The 27,046-nt window shown below is 35.8% G+C and overlaps 2 protein-coding genes across 2 annotated transcripts in view; one reads left to right on the top strand and one right to left on the bottom strand.

The window, feature by feature from the left end:
• Nucleotides 1-2,008: 2,008 nt before the first annotated feature.
• Nucleotides 2,009-15,288, top strand: LOC108665985 (aromatic-L-amino-acid decarboxylase). The gene is made up of 15 exons (XM_018152797.2): nucleotides 2,009-2,133; nucleotides 5,298-5,556; nucleotides 6,444-6,609; nucleotides 6,974-7,044; nucleotides 7,813-8,049; nucleotides 8,375-8,474; nucleotides 9,322-9,425; nucleotides 9,988-10,055; nucleotides 10,358-10,448; nucleotides 11,047-11,138; nucleotides 11,704-11,849; nucleotides 12,177-12,262; nucleotides 12,932-13,073; nucleotides 13,405-13,474; nucleotides 14,455-15,288. The coding sequence occupies exons 2-15, from the start codon at nucleotides 5,356-5,358 to the stop codon at nucleotides 14,714-14,716; spliced, it is 1,836 nt and encodes a 611-aa protein (XP_018008286.1). The 5' UTR covers nucleotides 2,009-2,133; nucleotides 5,298-5,355; the 3' UTR covers nucleotides 14,717-15,288.
• A 5,213-nt stretch (nucleotides 15,289-20,501) lies between these two features.
• LOC108665986 (potassium voltage-gated channel protein eag) overlaps nucleotides 20,502-27,046 on the bottom strand; it is a 54,469-nt gene continuing 47,924 nt past the window's right edge. Inside the window, exons 16-17 of the mRNA XM_047884040.1 lie at nucleotides 25,604-25,804; nucleotides 20,502-25,470 (exon numbers count right to left, since the gene is read on the bottom strand). Coding sequence (XP_047739996.1) covers nucleotides 24,952-25,470; nucleotides 25,604-25,804 — 720 coding nt within the window. The 3' untranslated portion in view covers nucleotides 20,502-24,951. The remainder of the gene's footprint in view (nucleotides 25,471-25,603; nucleotides 25,805-27,046) is intronic.

The following is a 27,046-nucleotide window of genomic DNA, read 5'->3' as shown; positions in this document are numbered from 1 at the left end:
GATTTGAAATGATATTGTATGAGGTTTTACTAAGGGGTAATTGGTTAATTTTGTTGGGTAAGATTTGAAATGATTTTGTATGAGGTTTTACTAAGGGGTAATTGGTTAATTTTGTTGGGTAAGATTCGGGTAAATGATTGTGGTAACCTATGATTTAAGCTGTTTATGGAAAGTGTGACGGTAGGCCTATTGTCTATACTACTTGTATAGTTTTCTACACAATAATTAATGAACTTTCATTTATAAATAATACAATCTGCTGAAGGAGTGCGACTTTCCGGACATTATCATTGGAAATTGAAGTGACATTGATCTGTAATCATCGCTTAAGAGGAAATATATAAATTGCAAACATAATGCGCATCCTGGATAAACTTCCAACTTATGTCATATGCACGTGGCTTGAGTTCTAAGAACCACGACGGAAAAAAATTATTTCTGGTATTATCCTTCGCATTTACCTGTTCCCTTCATACTCAATCTCTTCCCATATTACCCTCTTCACAAGGGAAAAGTGCACCAGTTTACCTGTTCCTCTCACACTCCCCTCTTCGCAAGGGAAAAGTACACCAGTTTACATGTTCCCTTCACACTCCCCTCTTCACAAGGGAAAAGTGCACCAGTTTACCTGTTCCCCTCACACTCCCCGCTTCACAATGGAAAAGTACACCAGTTTACCTGTTCCCCTCACACTCCCCTCTTCACAAGGGAAAATTACACCAGTTTACCNAGGGAAAATTACACCAGTTTATCTGTTCCCTCACACTCCCCTCTTCACAAGGGAAAATTACACCAGTTTACCTGTTCCCTCACACTCCCCTCTTCACAAGGGAAAATTACACCAGTTTACCTGTTCCCTCACACTCCCCTCTTCACAAGGGAAAAGTACACCAGTTTACCTGTTCCCTCACACTCCCCGCTTCACAAGGGAAAAGTACACGAGTTTCCCTCAGCCCTGAGGGTCGCAGTAGCTACCGGAAAACGGGGCCAGTGAACCAAGTCGGATAAAGTGGACGCACTCATAGATATGAGTGTAAAAATTACCCAAATAATGATGCACTTTTTGCCTTTGGGTCATCCTGACCAAGTTTGACTGGCAAGAGGGCGTATCAATGCTACGTGCACAAAGTTTGTCGCAATTTTTGCAATATGGCTAATACATTTTTATGAGTGTCGTGTCCTCCATTGCTGATCGGCGGCCATCTTTTCGTGTCGCAATTATTTTTTATTAAAAAAAATTTTTGTGTCACCATTTCTTCGTGCCATTATTTTTTAATGTAGTAATTTAGATTCATGACTATTGAATTTTGTCATGGATTTTTTTTTAGAAAACAGGTCAGATTACAAATTTTTGTGACACTTGATTAACATACATATATAATTACAAATTTTAATTCAAGAATAACACTAAATATTCATTTGATTGTCCCATCCTTCATTCAAGCTGTAATTGCCCCTGAGTAAACACCTCAAATTCATTCAAATTTTTTACATTCATTTTCTTACAAAGCCTTAATTTGTAATCATTGAAAAAAGGCCCGGAAAATCTGACCGAATGACGACTGCAATAAAAGCTACGTTAAGTGTCGATACAACGACGAGGTCATATCTATACACTTCATTGTTACGTTCAGCATGCAGTTTATTTTCTTCACTAACTTCATCCTTTTCAGCGGCATGTTCACAGGCATCTAACACTTCGTGCAAATATATTTTTATTCTTTATTATCTCTCCAACATTTTTATTTATTATTATTAAATTTTTAAATTCAAATATCACGCTCTGATTGGTGTGCTCTAGTTAAACCCGGTATGTTGATTGGTCAGAGGTTAACGATGTAATGCGTAATCTTTAGGTAGAGTTCCCCTAAACAACGGACGTTTAACCGTTAACAAACAAGCGTGAAATCACGCTTGCTGCAACAGCGTGCCGCAGCTGGTCGCAGCAGGGGCAGATGGGGTATAAATACGCTGGCACTGCCGTGACTTGGCATCATTCGTCCTGCAAGTGCAGTGAAGTGTGCACGCTTACGCTTGTGTCTTGACCTACGGTAGTTCTTAAATCTAGACGCTTTTCCAACAAAAAAGCAACAAGTGCATCCCTGAAGCGTGTTCTGTCATATTCTATTAAAAGTGAGTATTAGAGTAAAGTCCGTACAATACTTAGATGTTGTTTTCATATGAAAAACTAAACTTAGTGTCACGTTTTTACACCACAATCGAATTTGAATTGCAATGAAATAATTCTTACGTACAAGAAGTGTTAACAGTTGATTACCTTGCAACGGCCAAAGGCATTTCTCAAAAACTTTTAACTAAATGATTTCAAATACTTGAATTTCCCTGCACTGGCTTCAATAATTGATATTCTGGCGCTAGATGTGGAGCATTTTTTATAAAGTATTCTCGCAACCTTGAAGCATTAGACATATATTAAAATTCGTATATAATATATACCAATGTCGTCGACGTTGATTCTAATTTTAAAATCGGGATTTGGATGTTCATTGAACACAAGTTTAGTTCCTGAGGCAGTTAAGTAGATTTTATTAAAGTTGAATATATAATGAATTAAAGTCAAATTAAGGTAGAACTAAACAACAAAATTGATTGTTTGGTTTAAATTTTTTTTAATAGTATCCTTGAATATTACATTTTTTATAATGAACCGCATAATTATTGTTATTTAAATGATCATATTTAAATTCATCAGGTAAACAAACTTGATATGAGATTAGGATCAAAATCTTACAAAAATCGATAAATTTTTCGAAAACTGAAATTTATTAGCAATTGAAGATGTTGAATTTTATTAAAGAGCGTAAAATTCTACTAAAGGTCTGCGATAATAGCTAAATCATGTACGATTAACCCTATTTACCACCTGTGATGATTCGACCAGTTATCAATAACAAACCGACTGCAACTCTGCGATCAACAATCCACGAAATTTCAATAAATAATCTACAATAAATGTTCTGCAACGATGATTATTTATGTCAGCGCGGTACAGGCTACGCCGTAGCAAAAATCGTCCGTCGTGCGATCCGAGGTCAGCGATCGCTTCCGCGCGTGGCGATCTTGAGATCGCAAAAAGCAGGGAAAAGTAGACTTGAATGCCCACCACGCCCACCACTGCCTCAATATGCAATATTTTACGTAGGAATAGCATTGTGAACTGTAGCAGGAATGTGTCGACATTGACAGCGAAGGTTAACATACTGGTAAGGTAGGAATAGCATGTAGAGTAACGTGATCAATGAATATTTTTGCTAATCTAATGAAAAAAAAATAGTTTTTTTCTGTGGTAGATTAGCTTTATAACTCAGACGAGACTGAAATTAAGAATGTTGCTACTCTTCTAGCCAGCGGCTTCCGGTTGATCAGAAACTAAAACATAAACTCGGACGAAATTTGATGTAAATTCAATACTAGCTTCCTACTATAAACTAATACTATATTTGATGTAAATTTAATAAACTTCCGTCAAGGAAGCCTAAGGATAACAGAACATGATTACTGACTTAGAGCCTTCGAAATTATTAAAGCTAGGCATCTTGAGTCTGAAATCTTAATCTCAAACACAATTAAAACTTACTTTATTCGTGCCACAAAAATTTCTGCAATTCTGCAATGCTACTAAAAATGGTGCAATTCGTGACACTAAGAATGTCATTATTCTTTCCAATAAAAACGCCGCGATTCATGCCAATAAAAATGCTTCATTTTGCGCAACGGAAAAAATTTAGGAATAAATATGGAGTTCTAGCCGCATAACACAATACACTGGACGCGGCCCTGAGCAACTCCTGGGGCATGTTCGGCAGGGTCTATAATTTCAAAAAAAGTTTAAGAGATCGTAAGTTCATCAGCCAATCATTGACGGCCTTTCAAGCCACTCTTTTAAAAACAGTTAAGAGATCGTAAGTTCATCAGCCAATCATTGACGGCCTTTCAAGCAAAATCCACCAATCATAGACAAGAAAATAGAGCGGAAATACTTACGTTCACTTAGCGAATTTTGAAAGTATAGGCCCAGGGCATTTCAGTCCGCAAACCACAAGCAAAATGCTTCAGTTGTTGGTAATGTTTTAAAGGCATTTCCGCTACAAAGTTAGCCGTTGGCAATATGTAAAGAAAAAGTTTGTTCTTTTTTCATGGCGGAAGTTAACGGTGGCAGAACGATATTTTATTAATTTGCCAAGATTGACAAATTTGAAGGAATCCAGAGAAGACGTGTGAAGAACACGGGTGGTAATTCGTTCAGTCTTTATCATTGCTTTATGTGATCAAAATTTGCTCATTGCTTTTGCTTAAATTAATTAGAACAAAATGAATGTTTCATGCCACTCTAACCAATAATTGTATCAAATGCACAAGCTACTCTTGTACATACCAAAATATTCAATAGAATTATAAATGCAAAATTCAATCAACTTGTTACTTTTTTGATGTTTCAAGTTACTGATGCAACAGCAGTAATTAAATTAATTATTTTCCATTACCGAATAAGAACTTCATGAATTTTCAAGAGAAGTTCATTCGTTGAACTTTCATTGAAGAATTTCAAACTTGGCAGTTTTCATTCATTTGCCGGCGATCGGATGAATGGGGGCAGCTTTATTGATCGGCATGGTAAGGCCTCACGCCATTAAGAAGCGCGAGCTCCATTTGGCATTCCGACGGCATCGGTGCCGCCCGCCGTGGCATGCCAGCTATGCCGTGGCATTCAGTCTTCGTATTTTGCTCGTTCTCTTTCTTTGATAGGCGGGCTCGAGCGTCTAACTCCTTTAATCCTTTAGCTTGCAATGCATTCAAAATCCACTTTTAGTAGTTGGAAACATTTCCGAAGAAATTAATATTGGAAACTGCACTCATATGGAAATGCTCATGCAAAATAATAGCTATTAAGAAAGAACATTTCACAGTAATATTCATGGTTCGCATGGTTTTTCACGAGACATGCATTGTACGCTGCTCCAAACTCAAGATAAAACAAACAAAATATTCCAAACAAAACACAACAAACTATTCCGTACTTTCCGAGGAATAGTTCAATGCTAAATCCCGAAAGTCGATGTTCGAAACCAAGCTTCTAGCATAAAAGTTCTTTCTTTACTGTTGGTAAAAAATTGTAAAAAACGGTCTGATCGACGTTCTAGTGGCCGTAAAATTACAGCATATTGCCGTTTTTTTATAAGATTAGGGTTTCATATGTTATTGAATTTGTTTTGTTTAACGTTACTACCGATCAAACCGTTTTTCGATATTTCTCAAAATATTTTATGTCTTTCCAGGCTGCTGGTATAAGGATTCCATCGACTGATCAACCAAAAAAAAAAAAAACAAACCACGATGGACTCTGAAGAATTCCGGCAGCGAGGTCGCGAGATGGTGGACTACATCGCCGGCTACCTGGACAACATCGACGAGCGGCGCGTGACGCCTAAGATAGAGCCGGGGTATCTGCGCCCCCTGCTGCCCGACGCCGCCCCCCAAGACGGCGAGAGCTGGGACGATATCATGGCTGACATCGAGACTAAGATCATGCCCGGGGTATGTTTGTTTTGGTTACATGATAGTTCTTACATTTGTATTGGCAAATGAATTGACTGTGACAGTTTGATAACTTTTGTTCTGGACGATATCATGACAGACATAGAGACTAAGATCACGCCAGGGGCCAGCAAATTTAGGTTGTATTATATATAATCTTTTTCGCAAGGACGAATGAGTTGAACTGTAATAGTTGGATTACTTATGTGAAATGACATGTTTTAAACGTTTATTTCATTTGCACAGTCAAATTTATTCATAGGAACAGTTCGGCTCTTACATTATACTATCGCAATAATTTGTAAAGCTTGCACCATCATATTTTTTATCTGGAAATCCTATTAAATTTCTCAACATATATCAATTCTGGTAATTTTAGAAAAAAATCTAGGATAATTTTTCTAACATTTTATTACATAAATAACCTCACCGAAAAAGTTTTGATCTGGCTGAATGCAAGCCACTGCTTCCATGACTACGCTTGAAATCTGTAATTATTAAAGCTGTTCTCTCTTAAATTGTCATTACCCAGACTTAATTTCCGAATTTCTTTAGTATGGTTGGAGGCCTTATCCCGTTAGTTAAATTCGAATGAAATGGTGTTTTAGCATTTTCATGCATTTTTTATGAACATCATATTAGCCATCAGAGGCGTTAAGGTCGGGGCCCTGATCATTGACATGAAACCATTCCCTGTTTTTAATTAATAAAATTAATTCCTTTTTGTTGGAATGGTGAGTGTGTATTAGCCATTTTACTCAATAATACAACGACATTACACAGCATATCCACCATTTGAAAGAAGAAGTTGCTTCCATTTCATAATTCTAACGTTCAGGTGAAACTTAACCAGCACCCTCGTTTCAACCCATAATTCTGACCCTCAGGTCACGCACTGGCAGCACCCTCGGTTCCACGCATATTTCCCCTCTGGCAACTCGTATCCTAGCATCCTGGGGGACATGCTGAGCGACGCCATCGGCTGCATAGGATTCTCGTGGGCGGCGTCCCCAGCCTGCACGGAGCTCGAGACCATCGTGCTCGACTGGCTGGGTAATATTTTAATCTTGTTTATTATAATATGATGCAGATGATAATAATCGTTGTTATAGACTTTTAGATATATAACTTTAATTACTGTCGCTCTCACCGTCACGCACAACATTCAGTTAATATCGTACTGATTGTCAGTCATGGTAAATGCCGGAGTATTTTTACAAATCTCATTCGAAAGTCTCTGGTTCATTTTTCACTTTTTATTTTTGCAAATTTACGACCGATAGCCTTCACGTTTTCCTCCATGCCATTTGGTGAAGCTTGCTCATGTAAATCCCATTATTATCTAGGATCTCATTAGCGACGCTAATTTCTATTACTTATGCCGTGTGCTGATGTGCTGTTGCATTGCTCTTCACAGGACAAATGGTGGGGCTACCAGAGTCCTTCTTAGCCTTCCCCAAGACCAGCAAAGGAGGTGGAGTCATCCAGGTTAGTTTGAACAGAAAAAGTAATATTTCATACGTTATTGTAGTAAGAAAATATCCAGACATCTTACATTTTTAGAAGTAATACCTCTTTTGCACGCGCCATATCGTTGTTTAAATTAAATTCGTTGTTTATTCAAATATTCGTTGTTTATATTTGAACATTCGTTGTTTAAATCAATTCGCTGTTTAAATCAAATTATCCGTTATTCCCACTTGAGTCATTTAATCAACAGTCTCTAATTCTTTATCATTAAATGTTTAATTATTTTACTCCTAAATTAATAACTTAGTTTTTTCTAAACTAAATATCATATAACTCTCATGTATTACGCATCAAGGTAAGTTATCTGGACAGCTAGTATCTTACTTACACCCCACGCACTTATTAAACGAATCCCTGTCCCGATGTTGAAATATATATTCAGTCAGGTGGTGCTTCACATGGCCGCCTGACAGTTTTACTTTCCAGTAATATCAGAATAGTCCAATAGTTACAGCTTAGATTACCTGGATGAAAGAGCGAGTTACGGGTTCGATCCCAGTTTTCTTGTATTATTCTGATCAAAATCGGCGAGGTGGCCCAGTGATTGAGAATAGCAAGATTAAAGTAGAGAGTTGCGGGTTCAAACTCCATCAAGCTGTGCGAATTCCACTGTATCACGAATCGGCAACATGCAATATATTTGGCCAGATGACAGCACTATTAATAATAATAATATTATACATAATTATTAGCATTACTCAACATTGCTCACCCATTTTTGTGCAGAGTTCAGCATCAGAGTGCGTGTTCGTGACGCTGCTGGCAGCACGTGCCCACAAGATACGTGAGCTCAAGATAAGTCATCCTGAAGAAGAGGAAGGAGTGTTGCTGTCTAAGCTGATCGCTTATTGCAGTAAAGAAGCTCACTCGTGCGTCGAGAAGGCCGCTATGATGGCCTTCACCAAACTCAGGATTTTGGAACCTGACGAGAACCAAAGTCTGAGAGGAGACGCTCTTGCCGAGGTGAGAAATTACAGTTTATTATCAAGTTTATTCCCTTGAAAAATTTTTATTTCTAATGAAACTTAACGAACTTGAACGAATTTTTTTATTTCTAATGAACTTAACGAATGTATCAATAGTTTATCATATTTTTTTAATTTAAATCATTTCAAAGCGCAAAGAATCTTAACCCATCAAAGTTATAAAATAGCTTTATAAAAACTTCTTTGGTTTTGGTTAACGGTTTTTATTCGCGCATTGAATCATAATCCATCAAAGTTATATAATCGCTTTGTTTACACTTCTTTGGTTTTGTTAACGGTTTTTTATTCTGTTAAAATGACAGCAAATCGCCCGTGACAAGGAGATGGGCTTCATCCCATTCTACGTGGAGACGACGCTGGGTACAACCTCCTGCTGCTCATACGACAACATCCAGGAAATTGGTGAGTTGAATGTGCACTAAATTGGTGAAATTACTATCTAGAAAATTGGTTATTGCATTGTACACGAAGATGGCAAGTTCAATATCCGAAAAATTGGTGTGCGTAATAACCAGGAAATTTGTCAGTTGAATGTACACTAAATTGGTGAAATTACTATCAAGAAATTGGTTATTGAAATGCAAAAGAAGCGGGGGAGTTATATATCCAGGAAATTTGTGAGTTGAACTTACACATAATTGTTGAAATGAATATCTAGAAAATTGATTATTGCAATGTACAAAAATTTGGCGAGTTCAATTTTCGAAAAATTGGTGAGCATAATATCCAAGAAATTGGTGATTGCCCAAAAGACTGGTGAGTTTATTGTGCAATAAGTTATTGAGTTCAATATCAAAGGGCTTGAGGATTCAGTTTACACGAAATAGATTAATTTTATGTTTAATTCTTCGATGAGTTCTTTGTGTGCGTCATCCTGACATAGTTTGGCCCCGTAAAAGAGCGTTCTAGTGCTACGTATTAGAAAGTGTGTCACAATTTAGACAATATGACCTATTCGTTTTTCTGTGTGTGGCATCGCCGGTGATTTAGGAGCGGAATTCATAGAAATAGCGTCTAAGATTCCATTACTATACGTATTTAATAATTTTTTACCTATTTTCTTCTTCTTTAATATAATTTCATCATTTGAATACCATTACTTCTTCATTATTCTGGCGGCCATATTATAATATTGTATAACAGTATACTATATATTTATAATTTATATATATTATATTTATAATATAAGAATATGTAATATATAATATAATATATATATATTATATATATTATAATGTGATGCACACAGGCCCGGTATGCGAGCAGCACGGCGTATGGCTGCACGTGGACGGAGCGTACGCTGGCAACTCCTTCATCTGCCCTGAGCTACGGGGGCCCATGGCGGGCATTGAGGTGACCTATATTAAACTATATTAGAAATTATTATTACTTATTATAAAAATATATATATATATATATATATACATTTTGCGATGACATTTAGTACCAGATTTCCAGGTCAGTTTGCAAATGAAGATAACCGTGTTTATAAAAAGAAGTAAATATTCAGGCTTAAAAATTACCAATAGATAAATCATTTATTTTAAATTTTTAGACCCGTTTTATTACGTTGGGTTTGCTAACAGAGTATTTTTTAATATATATTTAACCTCTTCAGAGTAACTTGAATAAATTAATTTTATTGCAATTAGCGAAGTCACCGTAAAAATGTTAATGACGGTTAGTTGTATAATTATATTGAATTTCATTTCTTAAAAATGTATCATCAACCACATGTTAATTAACATTATTAACAAATATTCAAGTTAACATTAACTAGTATTCGATATTTTAATATTCTCCCTACTTCGGTGATTTCAATATTTCAATGATTTGTTATTTAAATTATTTCAATATTTCTATGAGGTAAATATTTAAATGTATTCAATATCAATGAATTTCAATATTTTTACAGTACGCATCTTCGTTCAACTTCAACACCAACAAGTTTATGCTCACCAACTTTGATTGCTCAGTTATGTGGTGAGTGAAGTAAATATTTTCTGTTAGTTCTTGAGTCACACATTTTCTCGAATACTTTTGGTATGTAACAAAAGTAAAGTTAAGATGCCGATATTCTTCCCGTTAAACCTTTTAAAACATTTAGCAAGAGAGTTATTTTTCCAAAAATGATTTTAATTGACTAAATGTCTTCATTTATGTAAAATAAATATAATTTTTTCTCAAAATAATGGGAGTTTTTCCAAAAATCATTTATAAATACGATTTTTTTCATTTATGGAAAATAAAAAATAAATTCTCAAGATAATAATTTTTTCACCCAGGGTGCAGGATCGGTTTCGCTTGACCCAGGCGCTGGTGGTTGACCCACTTTACCTTCAACACTCATACTCCGAGCAGTCCATCGACTACAGGGTGAGTCAAGGCCAGCCTACACAAACATATATAATTATTTGTTTAAAAGTTTCTTCAAATAACATTCAATTTATTTATTATATCCCATATCACGCATTTCGAAAAAAATTGTGAATAAAATCTTCTCTTTGAAATTTTTTCATTAAACAATTGATGTAAAATTCTTCATTTTTAATTCAGACCAAATTTCCCCAATGAATTCCGGAATATTCTTCAGAAGAATTTAAGCGTTTAAATTCAAGCTAAGAAAATGTCCACTTTTTACATTTACAAAATATCGAGGCGTTCACTTATTGAATAATTGTTCTGAAATTTTATATATCAAGGCACAACAACAAAATACCCCCAATTTAGCATGATGTAATAATACTAAACCAAACATACCCAGTTCCCTGGCGTCCTCGCAAGTATTTCACAAGTTATTTAAAAATCTTTTCGCCACCCTCGCGTCCCTCGTAAGTTCTTCACAAATTCATTAAAAATTTTTTCGCCACCCTCGCGTCCCACGTAAGTTCTTCACAAGTTCATTAAAAATCTTTTCGCCACCCTCGCGTCCCACGTAAGTTCTTCNCAATACCTGTCTCTTATACACATCTAGATGTGTATAAGAGACAGCTTCGAGTCCTTCGTGCTGCAGGATGAACGTTTCGAAGTGTGCAGTCCTGTTCACCTGGGCCTCGTCTGCTTCAGGTTAGTCCAAAAGGCACCAATGTACTACTTAACAATGGACTAACTTCTTTGGACTAACATCAGGTTAGTCAAAAAGGCACCAATGTACTACTTAACAATGGACTAACTTCTTTGGACTAACTTCAGGTTAGTCCAAAAGGCGCCAATGACCTGTTGAAAATCAGTACCTTTTTCGGGATGACTAAATGCTTGTCAAATTACAATAATTTTTTATTTAGTTACTTGGAGGCAAATATATTGTCATAGATTAGATAGACTTGTCGAATTTAGTCCATGTTAGTTGATTCATATTCATATTATGTACTCATTATTTTTCTCAATACTCACTTCTGTTTATGCTAATTAACTATATGAACAGACCACTAAACTCTACTCAACAGCGACACATTCTATACTTTATTCATTTTCACGCTTAAATGGTACACTTCGCACGCGGTCAGCCAACATATAACGTTAAACGCCGCTTGGTTTAAGTCTCCTTTAATTAGTGCATAATCAAGCATTTTTATCGTCAACTTAATTATACCATTAAATATCCACCGGATTGAAAATGTTATCGTTGCAGGCTGAACGGTTCGAATGAAGTCAACCAGAAGCTGCTGTCGTCTATCAACGCGTCAGGCAGGCTGCACATGGTTCCCGCGTCACTGGGGGAGAAATACGTTATACGCTTCTGTGTGTGCGCACAGAACGCTACGGATGACGACATCGGTTAGTTAATATACATATGAACATAGTCAATAATAATTAATGCTTGCATGAATGTCAGTCTGGTAACCACTCATTGGCTCGTCGCAATTTCGAGAGGATAGCTCCTTTTTTCCATAATGCATAGATTACTCATATGAAACCGTTAATAATGCTAAAATTTATCAAATTCTGTCATTCGGTCAAATTCTGTTCTTCTGTCAAATTCTGTCATCTGTCAAATTTTATCATGTGTAAGACATATGACAGATATTCGTTATTTTAGTGATATATCTTACACATGAAATGCGTAAGATATATCACTAAATTAACGAATTATCACCTGTACAGAACACGCGTGGAACGTCATAACCGAGTTCGCGACAGACCTCAAGGAGATCATGGCTCAGGACGCCGTCAATGACGTGGGCACCAAGGTCAGGGATATGGCAATTACTGAAATGGTTACAATTTGTACTCGTTTATTTAATCCTCATCTCAATATTATTTCATAGATGATCACAAATTTTTACTTCTGGGGCTTATAATAGCCATATATGCTCTACTCTTATTCACCATCATCATTAGTTATTTCATTAAAAAAAATTTTCTTTCGATATTATTTCATAATGAATCAAAATTTCATTTGATTTTATTTCACGGGCTTACCATAGGCAGAACGTAACGACTTCTTTAATCAGTTATTATACTTTTCGTAACGGTTTCCTTGTATTTTTATTATTACACTTTTATTAGTTATTACACTTTTATTATTAGCATTGTTCAAACGGAAGGAAATGTTAACATTTCAACTCGCTAGACAAATTACTATGAAACAACATTTAACCACCGTTAATTCTAAAAAAATTATTTCATTTATTGTCAGATGATTGGTGGTGGGATTTTTTATCAGTTATTTAATAAAATTTTGAAGCTGTTGTACAGACGAAGGCGGAGAACATTACATTCTCGCTAAGCAAATATTGTTGAAATTAAGTTTACTTAACGGTGCATTAGCCTAAAATCATTCAATATACCGTATACCGTAAAATGTATGGCGGTATGTATTTTCATCAGTTATTTGCCAACATGTTGACATTGTACAGACTGAGGCTGTGAACACCGAGGAAGTCTTCCACATGGTGGACAGACAGACCAGGCGCAGCCTGCGCTACAAGAGGTCGTGCTTCGTCAGGATGGTATCAGACCCCAAACTCTACAACCCAAAAATCAACCCCAGCCCTACAGGTGATTGAAAATTCGGATTAAATGGCATAACAGGCACGGAATAATTTCTGTCTATAACAAGCAAATCCGTCACTATATGCAAATATTCACAATGAGTCTTAAAGAGCCGCAATTCTCGCTCGTGCCAAAATTTAGATTAAAATATTACTTAATGAGATTAAGAAGAAAAAAAAGTAATAGAAAGTTACCAGCAGTCGTTTCTTGGAAACTTATCGCATAGGTGAAGATTATGCTGTCCCAAGCAACTTCATTTAACGTTGAATTCTGTACTAGGATCGTCGTTTGACTGAAATTTTTTGTTCTGACGTTTAATGAACATTCAATTGTGCAGGTTCAGTGAGATCGCGGCACCCCACCGTCGAGCACGAGGTTAACGGACACGCATCCTCAGGCATCCCTATGTGAGTACTGGAGGAGTGATGCTCCTTATATGGGCACTGTAGGAGTAATGCTCCTTATATGGGCACTGTAGGAGTAATGCTTCTTATATGGGCACTGTAGGAGTGATGCTTCTTATATGGACACTGTAGGAGTAACACTCCTTATATGGACACTGTAGGAGTGACGCTCCTTAGATGGGCGCTGTGGGAGTAGCGCTCCATGTATATGCACTGAAATAGCAATACTTTTTTGCTAATTACTCAACGATTAACAAACCCAGTGTAAAGTCTTAAAAGTAACGCCTCCACTGGAAAAATAGCGCCGATTTTAAGTGCCGTGAGAGTAACGTGCGTGTCGGAAAGGCAGCTCCCCTACTCTATTCAACGCTACCTCACTACTTCATGCAAATTTATTTAGTAACGGTCAATATTATTGCGCGGTATTCCGGAAAACGCAATGTAATTGATTTTCTAGGGTTTTATAGTATTTTTATCGCAGTAAATTAGACTATTAACACTCGGTCTCCTGCACCAATGAGCAGCTGTTTCTTGACTGACTCGTTGCCAACAACGTCGTTCAAGTGATATTTCTTTCAAATAAATCTATCTATATCTTATTAGCTTAATAATTTTTTAGTTTAGTAGCATTAGTATTTTATTTTATACTATTTTTATTCCAAAAATAAAATTTCACTGAATTCTTATTATTAGGTTCTCTTGCACTCATTGTTTTTTTTCTGGTTCTGTTACTTTAATTTTCAAACATTGAGGGTTTTTTTCAGTTTCTTGGACCTGGTTTAATTATATTTACCTACTTATACTCACCAGGTATTCAATTCCCATACTCCGTCCTCACTCTAATTAGCTTAATGCATGCCGAAAAAACATCGTTCATTCTTTTTTTATATGAATCAAACTTTACTTTCCTGCTCTATTATTTGAATCAATTTCAAATTTATTTAATCACTTTTTATTGATTTTTTCGATTGTTTATTTGACAGCGACAGCGATGACACACTCAGGCATCCCATATCTCAAGCGTCGATGGAGAGCCTTCGCAACGAATTCCTCTCATCCAGCCCATCTTCCCCATTATCACCCTCAGCGTTCCCTTGGTCCCCTCTCTCCCCATTAGCGCTCAATTCGTTCCCATCGTCACCCTCGCGGTTCCTCCCGCGCACCAAAAGCGATGTTGCTGATAAAATGACCATGTGCAACCTCATCGATGTTCAGAAGTTGAACCAGGAAAACAAGGCCATTTAAACGCTCGGGCATTACGGGCATTTAAACGCATAGGCAATACGGTCATTTAGACTTACAAATATAAAAGCCATATGGACGTAAAAACAGCAAGACCTTTTATAAGCAAAAATATAAAGGCCATTTAGAAGTAAAAACATAAAATTTTTATGGAAAAATATGAAGGCCATTTATACGTAAAAACAGTAAGATATTAATATCGTATATATAAAGGTCATTTAGACGTTAAAATAAGGCCATTTATTCCTAAAAAATTAAAAGGGGCCATTTATTTAAATACCAAATTTAGATGAAAAATATTTTGCCGTATCAATCGAACTAAATGAGTAGTCAAGGTTGAGACATGTTTAGCGTGAGTATTCATTTTTTAAGCTCTGTATCAAAAGCTGATATGAATTAATGCTATATTTTTTACTGTTTATTCAACTATAAAATTTAGATTATCAAGTTAATTTATCGACTTTTAACTTGCCATAGCTTTTTTTTGCCAGAGAACTAGCAATTTTATTCGACAAACATTTAACTATTGAATATGAAATTTCAAGGTGAGTTTTTTTCATAAATTTCATCATAGACTGTCTATAATCAGAAGGAAAAAAATAATTACAGAAGTATTCAGATGATTGTACATAATTTTCATTGTTATCTATGAAATTGCGCGTTTTGGCGTCGTTCGCATTACACATACAAGATTTATTTGCTGTTAACTTAGCCTGGGCACTGCTCTCCGTGCTACTACTTTGTAGTTCGTATTTGTGCATTTTTTATTTAACGTTTTGCTATACTCAACTGCACATAATATTTAGCTGTAACTTTTATTAAGCTGCACATATTATTCAACTGTAACTGTTATTCAGCTGCAATACCATTTGGCTGCACATTTTAATCAACTTTAATCGTTATTAATCGGCATATTTTCGTTGTTCAGCGCCAGGCACAAAATTGGTAGGATGTTGTCCTATTATTTAATAATTATTATCTATGATTTGTGCTGTTTTAATTGTATGTTTGTGCCGCGCGACCAACGTGTTTATTTATTCTAAATTTATATTTAAATGTTTAATTCGGCATGAAAGGCAATAAATTCAATTTATACTTTAATTTTTTTTCGTTTAATTTATCTTGATCCTTCGGCATGAAAATTTTTTGGTTAATGTTATTTTATTCTTTCCTTTCATAGATAATTTATTTTATTTTATTTTTAGATCATTTACGACTCAGAAATAAGTGAATTAGCCCGGGCACCGAAAACGCTTTACAAAGTTAACGATCATGGCATAAATAAAACAATGAAATTATTTTGCAGTTATTCAGGCAAAAATATCGAGACAAATTTCATTGTGAAATAAACATTGCACATCTTCGACGAAAACATTAGTAAAAGGGAACGAACAATTTTCTCATTGAGGATTGAACTCTCGAAATCAAGCCTCGGTTCATGAACGCCAAATGTTATCAAAAATAGACGTAAGACGAACATCCACAACGTCATCGGTGCTCTACGTCGTTGAGGGCTACGACAATTTATTATACGTTATTAAGTGACGTACATCACTCATCGTATGAGTGACGTACATAACTCGTCGTATTTTGAGACTCATTAAAAAATTAACGATAATTACCAGGCACCTGATGCGACCTCGCAGAATCAGGCTACTGAGAACCAAGTGCTGAACTCTCCCATGAAGATTGTCCATTCGATATTAATGCTAATTAAGATTATTTACTAAATCCAAAATTATTAAGATCTGATTGCACAGTATTTTTGAGTTTCAAAATCTACACTTAAAGTATACTTCGTTTCAACATGATTTACACGGCATTGATTACCCGCAATCGTTCAACTGTAAATTCGTGTGAAATGAAGATACTTCGTTATGATTAAATACTGACACGCCTAATTAGTCCAGGGAATGATAAACTACAATTAGAACAGGTCACTTGACCGGCATGACTTCATATCTTAATATATATCCCACTAAAAAATATATAATAAATGTAGATTTTTAAAAAGCAACATGTCAAGAAATTTTTAAATCGTTCGAGTAATTAGAAGCCAATACCTGTATTTGTGTAATTTTGTGTAAACGAAAGATGGAAATTGGAACGCTATAACGCATTGAATGAATATTACTGAAAATAAACATAGATTTTCAACAGTCGAGGTGTCGTGTAGATTGTTTCCTTGACTAGTAAACATGTACCTAACAATAGTTTTACGGTAATTCATACTCTGAACTACAAATAATTTCATACAACTACGTGAAAGCTAAACGCAAGATCATATAATAAACCAAAAAATTTTCTTACTCTCGAACGACGCCGTCAAATTCAGTAGTGAACCGGCACTTCTCAGGATAGGGCATCATGGGGCAGCGCCCCCCCCCTTTTTTAAACTAAATTTTTGATTAAATTTTAATTGATACGAGGTGGTTCTTTATTTTGTTTAAAGGTACAACTAATGAGGAATGTATGATGTGAATTAGACGCCTATAGAGTTATTCAATTTTTAATGAAACACTATTTTCTAAAAAGGGCCTTTGCCCATTGCCCCCACCCCTGAGGCAATGGGCCCATGGGCTTGGGGCAAGGCGCCCACCCTTGGTCCCTTTACCACAATTGCATATTTTTCGTTTAAAAATGAAAAAAACAACACTTTACAGTTATAAATAAGAAAAATGCAATAAAAAATATGACATTCATTTCTTTATTAACAACTCTAAAAATCACATCCTTAACTTGAAAAAAAATATACTCCTGGCTTAAAAAATTTATCACTGACGTGGATAAAAATATTTCATTGATATAAAAATATATATCCTTGAATTGAAAAATATATCCTTGCGATAAAAAATTCGTCCTTGAAATGATTAAATGTATCCTTGACTAGAAAAAATATATTTAGTTGGTCAGAAAAAAACTTCGTTCCAGTTTCGTCCATAATCCAGATATGTGCAGAGAATTCGTACCTAATCATGATTTCAGCCAACACCATAAAACTCATCAACTTTTGCCTCATTGGTGTTGACTGAAATCAACTTTTGGCAAGGCAAGAGTCAATAACTCGATAAGGAGTCATAAATACGCATAACTAGAAACTAAACCTGCTGCCTTGAGGCGGCAAATCAAAAAATCATGCAATATAAAGTGTAATTTGTAATTCAAAAACTAGTAATAGTTTTGAAAAGGTCATTGAAACAAATCTAATGATGTATAACACAAGACTTCACCATGGGCGCTTTGCCCTGTGACACGCGTGGGCCCGTTGCCTCACTAGGTGTCATTTCAATTTATATCGTGTCAACAGTTTATTTTAAAGGCTAATAGTCTAAACTTGATCCCAAAATTACCCCTTTAAATATTGCTTTCAAAATATAACTCGCAGTAATTTCAAAAGCTTCATCTACAGTAATCGAAAACAGTTTTATTTAGCAGCAAAAAATTTTTATCTGGGCTAAAACAGTTATTCACAAATAACTTAATAACGCAAACACCTAGCAAAACGTAAATCCGTACACTTCATCCCAGTGAAACTGTCGACCGGCGGTAGAGAACACGGACCAATATCTGCCATACTTAGCGAGAAACCCGCTATGCATGGGCCCATGACCCGCAGTGGCCGGGCTCGCTGCCCCATGTTACCCTATTAATCAAAGTTAAATTTTTGTTTACATTTAACTTCCAAAATAAATTTGTACAATTAGCCCAACTGCAGAAAAAACTAATGATAGTTTCAGAATTGATGACTCATGAATTATTCTCTAATATTTTTTAATAAATAATAAATTTATTTCTAAAAGCTCGTCGTGGGTGTCGTGGCCGCTGTCGGTGCTGCTGCACGGCGTCCTAGACGAACTGCCTGCGCAGTCTGCGCTGCCTGTCAGGTCTTAATGAGGGCTATGAAATTTTGAATTTATGGCTTAGGTATCCAAAGTTTAGATCTAGAATTTATGGCTTAGGTATCCAAAGGCTAGATCTAGAATTTATGGCTTAGGTATCCAAAGTTATGATCTTGAATTTATGGCTTAGGTATCCAAAGTTTAGATCTTGAATTTATGGCTTAGGTATCCAAAGTTTAGATCTAAAATTTATGGCCTAGGTGTCCAAAGTTTAGATCTAGAATTTATGGCCTAGATATCCAGAGTTTAGATCTAGAATTTTTGGTCTAGGTATCAAAAGTTCAGATCAAGAATTTATGGCCTAGGTATCAAAAGTTTAGATCTTGAATTTATGGCCTAGGTATCAAACGTTTTAACTTTGAATTTATGGCCTAGGTATCCAAAACTTTAACCTTGAATTTATGTTCCATTTATCCAAGACCTTGACCTTGAATGTATAGTCTATATATACAAAGTTATGTACGTGCTCGCAGGTTCCGCAACTGGAACACCCAACTGACGATCAAGAGTCCAGCTCGTCGCGGGGAATACAAGGATCGAATCCCCGAGGAAGAACGACGTCTGTCAGGCTCGTCCTCCCCAGCTCGGTCCCTCTCTTCCCCAACTCAGCCCCCTTCTTCCCCAGCTCAGTCCCCAGAAGAAAGATCCTCATCGGCCTCTTTTCTTGATGCTTAACTCCATCAGCCTATTTATATTGCGTACTTTTTTGGTTTGTTTTAAGCCAAGCAACAATATGGTAAAAATATTTCTGTGACTCTTGATTAATATAGTTTAACAATTTTGAGTATATTTCAAATAAGTTATATTTTTACGGAACTCTCTTTGATTCGTTTTTTTTATAGGCGCACTGACAGAGATAGCGTGCCAAATACTGGAAAAATAGTCATTTCAAGTGATCTATATTATACATATATATTTTTTCGATATACCGTATTAGTCGGTAACGAGGAAGACATTTGCCCATCAGCTTACACACGTGGTGTCTGCATTCCGCATTAGTAATCACATTTTTTTCTTTAAATAAATTAATTATTAAAAGAACTCGCGCAGCCAGCGTCTTCCGGTCTCAAGGCAAGGTCAGGCTGACACGTTGATCAATTAGTGACTTGATTTGTAACTAATCGACTAGTGACTTCATTTGTTACTAATCAACTAGTGACTCGCTTTGTTACTAAATCAACCAGCGACTTGATTTGTCACTAAATCAACCAGCGACTTGATTTGTCACTAAATCAACTAGTGACTTGATTTGTCACTAAATCAACTAGAGACTTGATTTGTTACTAATCAACTAGTGACTTGATTTGTTGCTAATCAACTAGTGACTTGATTTGTCACTAAATCAACTAGTGACTTGATTTGTCACTAAATCAACTAGTGACTTGATTTGTCACTAAATCAACTAGTGACTTGATTCGTTACTAGTCACGCGTTCCAAAGACTATTTTCATAATAATAACTAGTGAAAAATAGAATTATTTTTCATTGCGTGAAAAAATTATAGTCTCGAGTTCTTTATGAACTCGAGAATATATTCCTGTCGTCTTTGCTGAAGTACAGTATATGTTTGTGAAGAATCCGCCTTCTATTTTCCGTACAATATTGATAATTCCTTCAAGAATTAGAAAGCGACATTGTCATCATTGATTCGGTCGATCACTAACGACAATATTATTTAAATCCAAACCACACGACATTTAAATAGTTGCAATGGCACAGTTCATCATCACAAATATTTTGTTTTCGAGAATGGAAACACTTTACGTCAATTGACATAAGCATATTTTACTTTTTTTCATCCATTTCAATTGCTGCTAAGTTTGTCTGCAGAAACCATCTCACAAGATTTTAACGCTTATAAAGTGCAAGGAAAATGATTAAAAACCATGGAAAATGAAAGAAAATTTTAATACTCGAAATATATAAGATTTTTACAGTGCTTCTATGTACAAAAGTCGGTACTTTGCGTAAAATTATCACTACGCGTTCCTACGTAAGATAAATCGATTCAAATGGATTCTCATTTGCCGAAGAGCAAATAATCAAAGTTTATATGAAGTTAAAGCCTATATATGTAATATAAAATACAAGCCGATGTTAAGTTGAACTACACGAAACTTCGTTTCAATACCACCTGCCTTATTTATCTCGCTCCCAAAAAGCTGAAATTCTCAACGCGATGCGGTTTTCCTATGCAAACAAATTCTATTAAAAGCGTATTCGCTGCAAGCTGCCTCTGTCACTCAGAGAAAAGTGTGTTACAAATAGCGTAGCAATCATGCCTTTGTCAGGGTCGTCTTGGCCCAGTTAATCTGGCCCGATGAAAGAATTTATCAGTGTAATGTGCAACGAATGTGTCACTATTTTGACCGTGTAATCGACTAATTGTTCTGAAAACATGATCTGGCTTCTATTTAGCATTTTTTACTTTTTAGGTGAGAGAAATACATGGTATATTGTATTAAATATCCTATTAATAGTTCATATAAGACGTGGTCTTGTATTGGACATTCAAGAAATCAATAGAAAGGCATGTCATTCAACATTTTGAAACTAAACAAGCACGCACACATCGGAATGTTTCGTCAATTGCGACAATATTGCAACCAATATTGATTATAACCTTACGAAAAAATACGACAAGATAAACTAAAAAACTCAAGTTTTCGGTGATTTTTATGCACAATTTCGATGCTATTTATGCTCATCATGATATTAAATTGAGCCGCCATAGTGTTCACATTTTAGCAAAGGATGAAAGTCTGTAATTTCTCTCTTCGAAGTTTGAAACTAGGATTTCGAATAACGGACGTTAAAGTTGGCTAAATAAATATTTTAGGAAGACTTTCAGAATTCTGCAATGGGATAAAATTATACTTTCTCAACTTAAAAAAAATGTTTTGAATTTTGAGCGAATTCTGAATTGCATGTAACAAAAAAAGAAAATTGTGATGTACTCAGGAGTCAGTTTGTAATTTTTTAGGCTTTCAGTTCAGAATAGTTGAATGGATTTTTTACCTTAACAAATTACTCCTTTCAGTTACCCATAATCTGTCTCTCGGTTGAATAACCATGAATATATCACATGAAGCACAATCAAATTATCAAATGATTTCACACCGCTACTGCTTTCACAAATGATATGAATTATAGCATTCAATGAATTTAGATTTTAAAATTGAAAATCATTTTAAAATGAGTCCCGCCACTCAATCGAAGAAATCAGTGATAATTTGTACAAATAAACGATGCATTCCTTGCCCTTGTGGTAACCATACTGACACAGTTTGACGCGACCAAAGTATGCATCAATTAGCTGTGAGTAGAGTGTGTCCCTATGGGTAAGAAAGTGTGTCATGATTTGGGCAATATGATCCATTCCCTCTTCTTAGTTTCCAAACAAGCCGAGGGTGATTCTTCTGTAAGAAGTTTTCTTGTAAATACATAAACCTGTATCACTATAAACATTTTTGATGATGAAATCATTACCGCTACACAATATTTTGATATTACATTTTGAAAAGGAATTATGTTAGCACAACAATTAGTTGACATCCTCGGCTCTTAGAAAATAAGGGGTTAGCAAAACTAGTCCTTGGTCAGCAGCTAAGGGGAATAGGGCATCCCTAAAAACTAGGGTTTTGACCCCACATTTAAATTGCACACAAGCAATATACAGTATCACAGTTTATCGTTAACAAACTAAAGCGATACTTCGCTTCGTTGTTAAAGCCTTCGAAGAATACCGTTCCTTTATTACCGTGCTTCCAGGTACATAAGAAGAGTCCCATTTTAATTATATCAAAGATACACTTCTTGGCGACGATGTGCATTCCAGAATCTGGCTCATGGACAACAATAAAGGAACGAATTCTTTCTAATAAAATGTTTGAATTAATTAGTTGAATGTCACGAGAGCGATCCAACAGCACCCATGCATCAACGGTCTGTACAACAATTAACAAGTTGGTTGATATTACGATATCCGGAGACACATAATCATTTGGGCGCGAGTTAATCTATAATCATCTACCAGGCGACACTATTCTGCAGCTTAGGATACCTTTCGTATTAACTATTTCAGGATTACTCAAGGACTTTAATCCCTGTAATCCCCCCACCGATGTATTTCCGATCACAGGAACATTTAGATTCGATTTACTAAATTTAAATGTTGAATTGCATTTTCTGTTTGGAATGAAATTAATGGCTAAATTCTTTAACTGAGGCATTTTGCACCTGTTGCTGTCAAAAATATTCCTGTGAATTTCTGTGCTACAAAAAATCATAATGAGGTTTTCTATTTTAGGGTAAACTGAGGTTGCAAACTGACATTGTAAACTGAGATTGTAAACTGAGATTGTACTAGACTATAACTTTCAGGCTGTAAACTGGGAATCTATGCCCCTGCATTCGCTAAGTAAGATTTGTATGCAAATATGAATTAGTTTAAGCAAATGATGATTTTATTGAAGTCCCCTATTTGTGTGGAGATATGGTTGAGTTCACAACAACAATTATTACTTATTTCGATCTATCCAAATTGACCATTATGAGTTTGCTCGCTCTGCTCACTCTAACCATTAGCCACTTTAACATATTACAGTCTAACAACGTTTGACGATCCTTCTGTTTCCCATTTAACTTAAAACACATCTACCACTTTAACTCATTCACTTGAATTTTTTATAGGAAGGCAGAGAATAAATTTCCCGCTATATTTTGTTGCACAGTTCACCTCTGAAGTCTCCCTGTGTCTTTTGAAGAATAAATTGCCCTCTATTTAGAATAAATTTTGTGGAATAGATCGCCCTACTATTCCCCTCCATATTTCGTAGCACAGATCGCCCTACTATTCCCCTCTATTTTTTATAGAAAAGATCGCCCCCTCTCTTCCCCTCTATTTTTTGTAGCACAGATCGCCCCACTATTCCCCTCTATATTTTGTAGCACAGATCGCCTCTCTATTACCCTCTAAATTTTGCATAAAAGATCAGCTCTATCCAAGGTTACAAGCAACATTGATCCTTTCTTTCCTCATCAAAGCATTATTTTGCATAATAAATGTGGTTATTAATTTATTATTACAATTAGTTCAACTGCAACACAAAATTTGAGCTCTTCAGTCAATTCATCAGATGAATCACGTACGGATCTGGTGCTTAAATTAGAGTAACTGTGATACATGAGGATAACAGCAATTATAAAATATTTCATAATATTGAATGGAGATAACAACAATCATAAAATTATTTATCATTTTTCATGAAGATAGCTGAAACCATAAAATACTTAATAGTATTTAATGAAGATCCCAACAATCATAAAATTCTTTAGCATCTTTATCATATTTCATGAAGATAAGGGCAATCATAATATACTCTATCATTTTTTATAAAGATAACAGGAATCATAGAGTAATTTATAATTTTTAATGAAGGTATCATCTTTCAAATTCATTGCGGTTCATCGGCTAAATAATGGAGACGCTCACATCAAGGCTATTAAATCAGCAGATTCTCAGCTGAACTAATCGTGATTTTCGACGTGTGCTTCAAATGACTCGTTTTGTGTGTAAATTATCACCAATAAAGGAATAATTAGAGCTGTGCTTTAATATAAAGTTTGTTTGAGGCTTGCGAATCTGCCTAGAGTTCTGTAGCAATCCGATGTCTAATAATTCAATGCTAACAAACTACTTCATATTTCCAAACAACTTTTCTGATATTCACTCGATTAGAAACTAGTTGCTCCGTACACTACAAATACTTTATTTAGGCCACTCATAGCAGTTTTAAAATAAATATTGAAATTAATTTTCTTCTAATTCTATTATAGATTTGTCCATCATGATTCGTCAATAAATTGCAGATATAGTTTTCGCCTGTTCTATAATATCGACTAGAATTAGAGTTTGGATAGTGCGATTAGATCGCAGTGCGGCAATATAAGTTGGATTCGGCGAGCATTTTTCAATATTATTGCGCTTCATAATAATTTATTTATTAATTTATTGAACTTCTCTCTGAAATCGATCTCGAAATTTAATGCGGATGATATCGGCATTATTAACATGAATTAATCATTTCTTAACGTTACACAATGGCGTAATTCAGTATGAAATTATTTTTCAAATATCCTGCAGAAAAATCAGAAGGCTCCACTGAAATCCCCCCTGTGCCTCTTAATCTTATTAATCCATGAATAAAAACTCCACCAAAGTTTGATGGCATACAAAACACGCAGGCATGTCACAGAACTGCTCGTTCCCTTAGGCTAAATCATGAACTCAGCGACGGTATTTGACCGAGCCCGGAAGGTCTTAGGCTTCATTTCTTCTCATAGATTATCTTTAGATTTAGACCGCGGTGGACCTCTTATTCGTTCTCGTCTCGCCGCGATATCTTGTTCGGTTATCTCGTCTTCAAGCATCCCTCTCACTAAAGAATCCGATCCTGGGGAAGGTTCTGCGGCGTCTCCGGATCCCTTATTGGATCCACTTTTGGATCGGGACTTTTCCTTTCTTCTTTGTCGTCGAGCTTCTTCTTGGCTCGGAGTTCTAGGAGAATGGATGCTTAGTGCTGATGAATGATGCTGGACTGCTCTAGACTGACGATCTAAGGCATCTGTGCTCGAGTGGAGTCTTTCGGCGCTGTTGTTTCGGCTCGCAGTTGCGGGACTTCGTCTGTGGTGTCGGGAACTCGGGTATACCTCGTCATGAGATCCGCCTCTCAAGTTCGAAGGATGGGACGTGGACCGAGGCGTGGGGGTGTTCACTCGCGCCGCCACGTCGTTCACGCGCTCCTCTAGTCTCGAGATCTTCTGGTTGAGTCTTTGTAGTTCGAGTTTGAGGTCGATCTGCCAAAATCGAAAATTTTAGAAGAATACTCGTGATAGAATGTGCCGGAATTCAAACATGATATTTTCATGTAATAAAACGAAAACGTAAGAAATTAACTTCGAGGATTAGGACGTTTTCAATTACACTCACTTTGAAATCCATGAGGTTAGCAATGATCTGTTGGGTGTCGGAGATGGTGAGGGGAGGGGAGGGCTGTGGTGGAGGTTGCGTGCCTCCCTTGAGGTCGGAGTCGCTCCCCAACGGTCGCTTCTCAGGGGCCTTTATCGCCTCACGCCCGACGCCCGAATCCGACGAATCTATTTTCTTCAGAAGGATTCGCGATTCCGAATCCTAGTTTAAAAATATATCAAATAAAACACTGAATATCTGTTTCAAGGCCTCCTAAAAAACATTTGAAAAACATCGCTGGAGGCTAATTCACTTGCATAGCCGATTGGTCCGGCTATTCTATAGTCTCGATGAATATCATTTAATTATTATTGAAAATGTTACTAGAATTGTTGGTGACTAGTGATCGAAGATCATGCATTCATATTCTGACATTATTTTGAAATATAGTACAATTAGATGATAATTACATATTTATACATTAATATACTCTTGAACTTGAACGATGGTTTGGAACATATAGTGAACATTTAAAAAATGTTTAAAAAGTATTTGGTTAATTGATTTTATCTAAAAATTTAATATGGGGAAAAACAATTTGAAGTTCGATCTTTGAAATGAAAAAAAAAAACCTTGTGAAATTTTATTCCCAGGAATATAAGAGTTTTAATTTTTGCAATCAAATTTTTTTGGACAAAACGCCACTAATTGCATGCAATAAAATTCTTCACAGTTTAATAGACTGCATTCAGAGAAATAAGTGGTTTATCGTTCAAAAAGCGATCCACTTTTTGCCCTGCCGTTGTTCATCCTGACTGACATTGGCCCAGAAAATAAGAGTGAGCTACGTCCACTTTCTGCTCGTGCGTTGGGGTAAGAAAGTGTGTCACTATTTGAGCAAAATAACTCACAAATTTTAATGAGTGTACTCAGCAACGAGGCATCGGCGCATTCAAACATAAACGTAGGTAAGAGCGTTCACATTTAATCAACCGGTATATATAATACAAATTAAAGTGTGATTCGTATTTGTGTACCTGAGAAAAAATGAATATGGAAAAAGAAGAACTGAATTCTAATACTCTATTTATAAAACCCCTATAATACAAATATTTATACGTAAAATTATCCTATAAACTACTATTATTGTTTATAATACCCCTATGGCTTTATTTTAATAGTGACAGGTATCGCAAGAAGAAGATGCATCACTTCGCACTATTGCAGATGGTATTATCAACATTTTTATTTGAAGCCCAAACAGTGCATGAACTCCGTACATTGATTTGAAAGCATAGTTTGTGAACAGTTTAAATTGAGCGGTCAGGCGCCGAGTTTAAGCAAAGCATTCGAATGTTATTTAAAATAGGCAAACGCGGATGATCTCAGCCGCCTATGCCCTGCACGAAGCAGCAAACGAGAAAAAGCTTTCGAACTTAACTGAGTTTCTATGAATAATTAAAA

Source organism: Hyalella azteca, unplaced genomic scaffold (assembly GCF_000764305.2).
Source record: "Hyalella azteca isolate HAZT.00-mixed unplaced genomic scaffold, Hazt_2.0.2 contig14403, whole genome shotgun sequence".
Lineage (NCBI taxonomy): Eukaryota > Metazoa > Arthropoda > Malacostraca > Amphipoda > Hyalellidae > Hyalella > Hyalella azteca.
Note: the sequence above shows the minus strand (reverse complement) of the source record. Positions and strands in the feature narration are given on the sequence as shown.